The sequence below is a fragment of the Anabas testudineus genome, chromosome 22 (assembly GCF_900324465.2).
Source record: "Anabas testudineus chromosome 22, fAnaTes1.2, whole genome shotgun sequence".
Lineage (NCBI taxonomy): Eukaryota > Metazoa > Chordata > Actinopteri > Anabantiformes > Anabantidae > Anabas > Anabas testudineus.
In genome coordinates, this window is record NC_046630.1 from 20915880 (window position 1) to 20927197 (window position 11318).

At 40.8% G+C, this 11318-nt stretch overlaps 1 protein-coding gene across 1 annotated transcript; it reads left to right on the forward strand.

Moving 5' to 3' along the window:
* The first annotated feature begins 8635 nt into the window (after positions 1–8635).
* Positions 8636–10714, forward strand: LOC113148494. Its single transcript, XM_026340199.1, has 3 exons — positions 8636–9179; positions 9258–9479; positions 10644–10714. Exons 1-3 carry the CDS (start codon positions 8636–8638, stop codon positions 10712–10714), a joined length of 837 nt encoding a protein of 278 aa, XP_026195984.1.
* Positions 10715–11318: the final 604 nt, after the last annotated feature.

Sequence of the window (11318 nt, forward strand, 5' to 3'; positions counted from 1 at the left end):
GTTTGATCTTAACCTTAACCCTCCTGTCTGGGAAAAAAAAAAAATCTACATTTAGCTGACTACCCTTGACTAAACAATGCACAGTGTCATTAACACAAGTTTTGCCCTGTGTCAGAAGCAAGGGGTGAGAATACTTTCTGAAGCAATTCTTTTCTGTTGATATAAAATTAAACTTGAATATGTGACAAGTTGAAATTTGTAGTTTAAATAGAAAGTCAATGGAGATGTTATGTCAAGGAGTTGCATTTTTTAAAGGCTGCAAAGAGGGTGCGTTGAAGTTCATAACTGCAATTACAGAGAAACACAATACTCAATGGACTGCATTATAGTTTTGTTAGTTTTGTTATATAGTTGTGTTATAGATTTTGAAAATCTGTATTTCCTGTCAATACATGACAAAATAGCATACACTAAATGTAGCCCCTATGGCTGTCTGACTCAGTGTGTGTAGAGGATTCAATTCAGTTTAGCTACTTAAACAACTAAGTTATTTCTTTTTTTAAGGGATTTGGCAAAGAAGGAACTATATAATAAACTGTAATCATAATTAGAAAGTCAGAAGTGGAACTCTCTATATTTATTTAGCATGTGCGAATAATTACTAAACAGTCAAACCGTCAATTTACGTCTCCTAAATTCACTCAAGACAGAGGTTATTTTGTTTAGAGTAAGGAACCTCAGACTTAGTGTCTCTGCGATTTTTAGGACATAAGGGAGTTTTTCCTCCCCACTGTTGCCTAAAGCTTATTGTTCGGTTTTCTATGTAATGGTCTGTACAATTATACTCTTCTTAAGGTCTTAAACCTTACACAGTAAAGTGCCTTGACATGAATGGAATAAATTAGCATGGACTTCCATCCTCATAAGTTTGTGTGTATTTCAGCACCATAATTTGCCTGTAAAATGTAAAAAAGTAATGAGTGTCAGCTGGCTGCAAGAATTCTTTTCTTGTTAAACATCATCAATCATTGTGAAAATAGTGGTGATGAGGTTAAAAGTTAAAAGAATAGGTTGAAAGATAACTTATATTAAACTTAAGGTTTGGAACCTTAAGTATAAAAGTGGTCTGGAACCACAGGGAAACAAGGTTTCCTTTTCAGTTCATAGTCTGTGTGAGAAGACTACAGGATTAAATACCTCTGTGCAACACATTAAAGAGTTGAGGAATCAAAGAAATGTTCTAAGAGAATAAAAGATAAAAAGTAAAATAGAAATAGACAAAAATATAAAAGTAAAAAAAATGTGGAAAGTAGTAGTAGTAGTAGTAGTAGTAGTAGTAGTAGTAGTGGTAGTATTGAATGTCTTTATAGTAACATAAGTATAGATACAAATATAAAGTCTGCTCAGCCGATCCCGCTAATTATCATTTACAGACCCCCAGGGCCCTACTCTGAATTTCTTTGTGAATTTGCAGATTTCCTTTCTAACCTAGTTGTTTCTGTAGACAAAGCGTTAATTGCTGGAGATTTTAATATTCACTTTGAGAATCCAGAAGACCCTCTGAGAACAGCATTTATGTCCATATTGGACTCACTAGGAGTAGATCAGTGTGTAGTAGGACCCACTCATAAAGCGGGTCACACGTTAGATTTAATAATATCCTTCGGTTTAAGTATAAGAAATTTACTTACGCTCCCACTGTCTGAAGTTATCTCAGACCACTATCTTGTTTCAACTACAGTGTGTCATATTAATAATGTATACTCAGCATTAAACGTACATTTACATCAACTACAGCGCAGAGCATTATCAGTAATCTCCCAGAGTTATCAACTTTGATTGGATCACCGTCTGACCCTACAGAGCTAGTCCAGTTAAAAGAAAAGTCATTAGAGATAAGAAACTTGCTCCCTGGTATAACGATGACACGCGCGCCTTAAAACGGACTGCTTGAAAGTTAGAACATAAATGGCGCCAAACTAAATTGTTAGTATTTCAGATAGCTTGGAAGGAGAGCATCCTGAACTATAAAAAAGCTCTTAGTGCAGCTAGATCAACGTATCTCTCCACTCTTATAGAAAACAACAAAAATAACCCTAGATTTTTATTTAATACAGTAGCCAAATTAACTAGAAAGAAGACCACTGCAGATATCTCCACAACAACGTTGTGCAGTAGTGAGGACTTCATGAACTTTTTCAATTACAAAATTGTAAATATAAGGCATAAAATTCAAGCTTTAAAACCAGACAATTAGTTGACGCAGGTGACGAGCTAACCACAGCAGATCAGTACCTAGATTACTTTACTCCCCTTGAAGAGAATGAACTAATTTCACTCATCTCTTCTGCAAAATCTTCAACCTGTACATTAGACCCTATACCGACACACTTTCTAAAACAGATAGTGCCAGAAATAATAGAACCCCTGCTGACAATCATAAATTCCTCACTCAGCTGTGGGTATGTCCCAAAGTGTTTTAAATTAGCAGTTATTAAACCGCTAATCAAGAAACCAGATATCGACCCCTGTCAGCTGTCCAATTACAGGCCGATATCAAACCTCCCCTTTATCTCAAAGATTCTCGAAAAGATAGTAGCTGGGCAGCTATCCTCGTATCTTCATAGAAATAACATACACAAACTCTATCAGTCAGGATTTAGGCCTCATCACAGCACAGAGACGGCACTTGTTAAAGTAGTAAATGACCTCCTATTGGCCTCTGATCAGGGTAGTGTCTCTATGCTTGTGCTACTCGACCTCAGTGCAGCGTTTTTTCCCTCTACATGCTTCCTCTGGGCAACATCATCCATAAGCATGGTATTAACTTTCATTGTTATGCTGACGACACACAGTTATATGTTTCATCAAAACCAGATGAGATCAAACAGCTTAATAAAGTTGAGCAATGTGTAAAGGTGGCCTTTCTAAGGGGGTGGCTGTGGCTCAATAGGTAGAGCAGTTGACTGCCAATCATAGGATTGGTGGTTCGATTCCTGGCTGCCACGTCACATGCCAAAGTGTCCTTGGGCAAGATACTGAACCCCTAGTTGCCCCCCGGTGAGTCAGGTCAGCTGCATAGCAGCTCTGCCATCGGTGTGTGAATGTGTGTGTGCTTGTGCGTGTGAATGGGTGAATGAGATGCAGTGTAAAGCGCTTTGAGTGCCTGCTAGGTAGAAAAGCGCTATATAAGTGCGGACCATTTACCATTTAAAGGATATACGAGACTGGATGCTAAATCCTGATAAGACAGAAGTACTAGTTATAGGATCATCTGCAGCTAGAAGCAAGATTTTAGATCACGCCGTAACTCTACATGGCCTTTCTGTTACATCTAGTGCAACAGTGAAAGACCTTGGTGTGATTCTAGATTCCAGTCTTTCATTTGAAGCTCATGTAGATAATATCACCAGGACAGCTTTCTTTCACCTCAGAAATATTGCCAAAATAAGGAATATTTTGTCACTAAATGATGCAGAAAAATTAGTCCATGCTTTCATCACCTCTAGGTTGGACTACTGTAATGCCTTACTGTCTGGCTGTTCAACCAGGTGCATAAACAAGCTTCAGTTAGTTCAGAATGCAGCAGCGAGAGTCCTCACTAGAACCAGAAGATACGAGCACATCACACCTATCTTATCTACACTTCATTGGCTCCCCGTGAAATTTCGCATTGATTTTAAAATACTACTTTTGACATTTAAAGCATTAAATGGTCTTGCGCCACAGTATCTAAGGGAATTGCTAGTGTCTTATGATCCACCACGCCTACTTCGATCAGAGGATGCTAGCTGCCTGTCAGTGCCTCGTATCCTAAAAACTACAGCTGGGGGCAGAGCCTTTTCTTACAAAGCCCCAAAGTTATGGAATAGCCTTCCAAATAGCGTTCGGGACTCAGACACAGTCTCAGTGTTTAAGTCTAGGCTGAAAACCTATTTATTTAGTCAAGCATTTGAGTAAATAGATTTGGGAAGGACTCATGGACGTAGAGCATTATGGTGAACTGGTATGTTTAGATGCTGTCTTCCCAACTCTCACTGATCACTCAGGTTTGTTGATGGTGAAGTGATTGGTTGCTCTACATCCCAGTGAGCCCTCATCTCTGTGTTTCCTTCTGAACCCACCCTTTTAGTTAGGCTGTCATAATTAGTCCTGCCGGAGTCCCTGCTGCACTATACTAAATATACATTCACCTCAAACTTTATCTGACTGTGAATACAAATAACTGCAATCTCTCCTCTTCTCTCTCTTTCCCTCTCCCTCTCTCTTTTCCCTCTTCCTGTCTCTCTGTCGAGCTACACGTCATTCCACCCTTTGCCCTCTGGACCTGTCTGACTCGTCCTGACGCCCAACTTCTGGCTGGAGATCTCGTCGCCTGGATCCACCGTTTGCCCTATGGGATGCGTTTGGAGACTGGATTGGTCACAAGCTACTATGATGTCGGTCCCGGCCTCGGCGGATGTCGGAAGCTGTTTCTTGGAGGTCTCGACTCAACGCTCGATAGTCAAGGAATGGAACTAGTCTGCCTGCAATAACTAACTGGACTCCATATTAACTTAAAAGACATTAACTGTTATACTGGACTGCCTGCTGCCTACACAGCATATAATCACCCATTTGAGGATGGGTTCCCTGTGGAGTCTGGTTCCTCTCAAGGTTTCTTCCTGTTGCCTTCTCAGGGAGTTTTTCCTTGCCACTGTCGCCCTCGGCTTGCTCATCAGGGACAATCTGATTATTATGATTCTTACACATTCACTGTTCATGTACTGTTCTTTGGTTGTGTAAAGCTGCTTTGTGACAATGTCAATTGTAAAAAGCGCTCTACAAATAAAATTGAATTGAATTGAATTGAATTGAATAGTAGTAACAACAACAGTGCCAACAGAAAAAGTGTTGCTGAATGGACCAGTTAGCAGGGTGAATGTCATATCTACTGGTGATAAGTTAAATAAAGTTCGAACTAGAAATAATACTACTACTACTACTACTACTACTACTACTACTAATAATAATAATAATAAGATATATATTAATAGAAACAAATAATTCAAAGTATCAGAAATCTTTGTGGTAAAAAAGTAAAGTTCATGGGGGTTGGAAGTTTAGACAGTCCTAGACAACTAGATGCCTATGATGGAGGTATGTATTTCTACTGATGTTTTAAAAGTCCTAAAAGTCATCACACCCAAAAGTGAAAGGAACCAAGTTTGAGAGAGGCATTCGGGGGCTACACCATAGATATATAGTATGTGCAATGGTATAGAGTTAGATGGATTAAAGGAACAGGTAGTAGGAGTTGATCGTGTGTACTCCATTGCGATTAGAACACAAACAATAATAAGGGGAACCCTCTACCCTACAATCATGCTGATTTGAACACTAGACCGGACAATTTCATGGCAGTATTGCAAATAGGTAAGGCTAGAGCTAGCTAATTGGACCGAATGCATTTAAAAAGATGAAGAAGACGTGGCCCATTACTATGCCAGATTGATGTGTTTGACGTACATAGTGGAATGCCAGTTCCACACAATCTAGACAATGTTAGTCCCTATGAACAGAAAAAGCTTCAAGTTCAAAGTTTCATTCATTTCAGCATCATTTTTTTTGTCAGCTTTGTGACAGAACACATACACATGATTAACCACAGAACAAACTATGACAGTGAGTCATAGTCTCTGTACTCATAGTCAAACTTTGAGTACAGAGAGGGAGACAGAGAGGAGGAAACACAACTAAAAGAGAGAGAAGACAGAAAGTTAATGACGGAGGAATGGAGGAGATGAGAGAGGAGAAGAGTGGGTCAGTACTATTTTAAGTAACATTTAATGGTTACTACAATTCCTCCCTTTGCCCCTGTCAGTGTGCTCACTCTGCTGCCACACCATATATGGACTTCCTCTTCCTCCACTCGCCGGACTAATTACTGACTTGTTTAACCTGTGCATCCCTTTGTTTTATAAGCACCCCTCAGTGGTCCGTTTTTTTGCTGGTTTGTTGCACACTGTTTATAGATCCTCACCACTAGTTTGTCAGTTAGTCACTCTTTTTGGATACTCTGGACTTGTTTGTTTCACCCCGGACTGCACTTTGTTTGACCCTGGTTTCGTTTGTGAGTTTGTTTGTAAGTTGCCTGCCTTTTGCAGTGCATTTTTTGTTGTTACTTTGTCCTGTTAGTTTTGTATGTTTGTTTCTGTCCAGCCTGCCTTCCGCAGTGATTTGTTTGTTACTTTGTACATGTAGTTTGTCTGATAGTTTTGTCCACAGTAGTACGTAGTTTTTGTTGCTACTTTGTATTTCTTGTTCGTGAGTTTGTTTCTGTTATCTTGTTTTGTGGTAGTGTGGTGGTTCCTTTTGTCCCCTTTCTCCCTTTTGTTAATAAATACCTTTTTGTTTGTACTCGTTTCCCCTCTTCCGTTTGTTAGTTTGTAACAGGTTGTACTGTTGAGTAGAAAAATAAGGAATATCTCTGCTTGTAGTTGAGTATTTTTCTGGTACTTGTTTATTGAGCTTTATATTTCATAAACCTCTGGTGCCATAAATGATAGTATTAGCATAATTTTACATTCAAAACGTGAAAGAACATGCATACTGATTTCCTCTTTGGGCTAAGGTTGGTGAGATGAAGGCTCATGCACCACAATGACAAACAAATGTGTGAGCAGAGCTCATATTGTTACAAACTAAGGACGGACGGGGAACCAAACGGGTAATAACAAAAGGATGTTTTATTGACAAAAGGGCAGGAGACACAAGGAACTAACAAACACTAACAAAGTATCAACGTAAAACACTGGTAACACAGGCACAAACTCAAACCGGGAATCCAACAAAAACAAAGTAACAAACAAAACTCGAACTGTGGAAGGCAGGCATGACAGGAACAAAGTGAACAGGACAAAGTAACAACAAAAACACTGCGGTAACGCAGGCAAAAACTAAAACTCTAACGACAACATACAAAGTACCAACAAAAACCCACGCACTAATGTGGAAAAGAAACTAACAGACAAACTAGATGTACAAAGTAACAAACCAAAATCACTGCGGAAGGCAGGCAAACGGGAACAAACATACAAAGCAAACAAGACAAAGTAACAACGAAAAAAGGCAGGCAACTAGTGATGTGACGTTCCTTACGGAGGCTAGGAAGCGTGAGCCGAGTAGGGGAGGGGGCGTTTCCGCGATGCGCGTATCGGCGCTTGCTTCATTTAGGGGAGGAGCTGAAAATGATGACGCATGAAACCTCGCTGCCTGGCTGTACCACGTGACCAATTCAGGAAGTGGTTCAGGTTTCGCCGCGAGTTTTGACAGCGATATAAACCCCCTTAGGCTCCATTCAAGATGTGGGTCTTAGTGAGATAGTTGGGAGAGAGATGGAGATAGTTTGGAGATATTTAGGAGAGTGAGGAGAGTAGGATAGGTGAGAGGATGGAGCCAGCTAGGAAGAGGAGGATCTCCCCTGTGTGTGGGAACATTTCGAGCTGATATCTCCTTACAAGGTAAGCCAAATCTAACATTATTACAGAAACATTAGGTTTGCTTATCAAGGACTATTTTTCATTGTTTTTTATTTTATTCAAAGGTGAGGTGTTTGTGTTCCAAGGAGTTGGGGTACAATAACAACACCTCATCCATGCTAAGGCATTACCGTGCCTTGCATGAGGATAAGGAGGACACTAGGGCTTCATCTAGCCAAGGTAAGTCATAACAATATTACTAATATTGTTGAATTTCCCCGCTGTGGGATCAATGAAGTTCATCTATCTATCTATCTACCATATCACCATCACAATATTTCTGTTTACTTTTGTTTATTGTGCAAATAAAGACAAGTAAGAAGTATTTATTCTCTTTTAACCAGCCACCAGAAAACAGGAGCTGGATGAAGCTCTCGATAGTGAAGGACACACAGCCCTTCACTATTGTGGAAGATGTTGGATTCAGGGCATTTGTGTCCAAACTGGATCCCAGTTATGTTCTTCCTACAAGGCAGGTATGTATGGGTGCATGCATAAAACAAATTAGTACTTAATTGTATGTCTCAGATTCAGACAAATTAAGCATTATATTTTTTTCCCTTTAGGCTCTGAAGGCCATGGTGGAGGCCAAGTACGAGTCAGCAAAGGAGAAGGCTAAGGCTAAAGTTGAAAAGGTGGCTGCTGTTAGCCTTACTTCTTACATGTGGACATCCATCAACATGGATGCCTACCTGGCTGTAACATGCCATTTTGTGGATGAGAAAGGCAGGCTCAGCTCAGTGCTGTTGGGAGTGCAGGCATTCCCCCATTCACACACTGCTGAAAATATAGCTTGTGTGAAAGCCTCCCTGATGGAGGATTGGGGAATCACTAATAAGGTGACATGCATGGTCACTGATGATGCTCCCAATATGGTTGCGTGTGTGAGAGAGCCGAAGCTTCGGCACCACATCTGCATTGCACACACACTAAATCTGATTGTGAAGAAGGCACTTGACCAGAACCCTGTGCTCTCTGGCATCCGGGCCAAAGCAAGGAAGCTGGTTGGCTTCTTTAGAAGCAGCACCAGCTTGCTAAGGTATGGTCATTCCCTTTATTGCAATGTATAATAACACTAATAGTTTGTCTGTGTTCCTGCAGTGATTTAATGGCCTACTCATCTGTCCTCAAAGGAGAAGCTTACACAGGTGCAGCAACATCTAGGGGTGCCAAAAATGAAGGTAATGCAAGAAGTGGAGACCAGATGGAACAGCACATATTTGATGCTGCAACATTTGGTGGAGCTAAGGGAGCCAGTCGGAGCAGTGTTAGCTGGGCTACAACATGATATTCCTATGATCACATCCGAAGAGTTTAACATTGTTGGAGGGTGCCTTTCTTTGCCGTCTCCCTTTTATGATGCCACTGTAGAGCTGTCGGCTGAGGAAAATGTATCTGCCTCCAAAGTTGTCCCCTTGATGACAATGCTGGAGCAAAACCTTCAGGGGGAAATGGCAAAGCCGGCACATGCAGTGGCATTGGAAATGGGAGACCAGCTCATCAGGCAGCTCCAGGAGAAGCTTTATACTTTACAGTCAATGAGCATCATGTCCCTTGCTACACTCCTGGACCCCCGATTTAAAATCATTGGATTCTTCAGTCAAACAAAAGCCACTGAAGCTATAAAGCCACTGACCTCAGAGTGTGCTACCATTATAAGGGCACAACAAAGCAGAGAGGAAATCCCCCAGGCTTCTACCTCTTATGATGTCACTGGAGGTAATCTATTATTGTACATTTTGATATCATTTATTCCTATGAGAACACTTACTAACATGATCTGTGATTTCCTCTTAGGTAGCAAACTGTGGCGTCATTTAGACACCAGCGTGATGGAGGCAAGGAGGAGTCAAAATGTTACAGCAGATGCCACTGTAGAGGTCCAGCAGTACCTTTCTGAGGCAACATTGGAAGACTGGAAAACCCTCTGGAGTACTGGGAGAGGCAGAAACAAATCTACCCACACTTACAAGAACTTGCACTTGCCTTTTCTGTGCACACCGGCATCTTCTGTGCCTTGTGAAAGAGTGTTTTCCAAGGCCGGAGAGGTTGTTTTAAAAAAATAAAAAAAGAAATCGTTTAAAACCGAAAACTGTTGAGAAACTCTTGTTTTTGAATAAAAATGACTGAAATTTCCCCTGTCCTGTACATCATTGTCCAAGTTACAAAAACATAACCTCTGCCCTTTTCCTAGTTCCACAAGCACTTTCACTGTCCTCTGCCTGATTATGTCCATGCCATTTGCAGAAAAAACTGTTTAACCTGATATCATGATATTACCATTGTGGGAAAATTTACACACAGTATACATTAAAAAAATCTGTTATACACAAATGTGATGATCTATTATTTGGTCATGCATTTTTTGTAATTCATAGTCATTCCCAACAGACATAATTCAGTTCAATGCATCACACATTATGTGGTTCATATACAGCTGCCTGTGATTATACACTTGGCCAGTAGGTGGTTTCGTGTGCACATGAAGCTTAGAGAAATGAACCCTTTCGCGAACCAGTTGGCTCAAGTGGTTCAATGCCACATGAGGCTTCATCTCACCATCACTACAGGCAACTTACAGACAGGAACACAAGGCTGACAGAGTCCAAAAAATCCAGCGAACAACCTAACTAACTAACCAGAGGTAATGCAGAGAACAGCATGAATGATGTCAGTGAGCAACAAACCAGCAATCGACTGAGGGGTGCTTATAAAATGGAGGGCGTAACAGGTGAAATTAATGAGTCACTTAGTCTGGTGAGTGGAGTGGAGAGTGGAGGAAGTTCATATATGGAGTGGCAGGAGAGTGAGACAGAACAAAACAAAACAAAACAAAACCCACAGACAAGGGCAGAGGGAGGAACTGTAACACATATAGATACGTCAGCCTATGAGTGTTGAGGTCTATGACAAAATGCCGCTTCCTGCCACCATAAGGAGCATGGAGAAACACCAGGCGGGTCTGGGCCGAAGTATTGTGTCACTGGATATCCTTTCCCCAGAGTGCTGTGCCATTTTCATCACCCTTGGCACAAACATCTATAAAACCTTTTTCCAGGACAGCACCAATCAGAACAATCTTAGGGTGCATCCGCTACCGAGAAAGGAAGGGTTGTAGGAGAGGATGAGAATAAAACAAAAAGTGTAACACTAATTTGTATCATACCAATTTTTTTGTTGAAGCTTGTAAACCACAGAATGCGTTTATTCTGGAGCAGGCCAAAGAGAATGAAAATGAGAAAACTGAGTATTAAGAGGGTCCCTACAACTTATGTCTGCAGCTTTTTCCCTCAATGATCACATATATATAACTAATGTCATTACTATTACTATTACTATTATTATTCAAATCCAGATAATTTCAATCATGGATGTTGGGTTGGGGAGGTTTATGGTAGCACATATTAGCAGATGACAAGTTTTTTTTACAAGCCCTCGCCAAGATTTGTGAATCCTTTACAGCAGTTCTGATTCCTAGAAATATTTAGTTGAAGTGATATCTAGTTATATTTGTAGCTTTTTGATATTTTTGGGTTTCTTTAAGCCAGTGCTTCTCAAATAGTGGGGGGTGGCGGGGGGAGCGCGTGTGACGCCAGGAAACATGCTTTTTGGCCGTACTTGAATATGCGCACCGCACAGAGCGGGAGGTTTGAAGTGTAGTGAACAAACCCTCAAAAGACACCAAGGAAAAATATTTAACAGGGACGAAAAGAAAGAGAGAGAGATAACGAGGGAGACGAAAGTCACCCGAAAGCTAGGACGAGGAAATATGACGAAGGTTATGTAGCGCTTGGCCTGGCTACGGTGAGGAAAGACCGGTGGGTATACTGTGTCGCAAATGTTTTGTTCTTCCTGGGG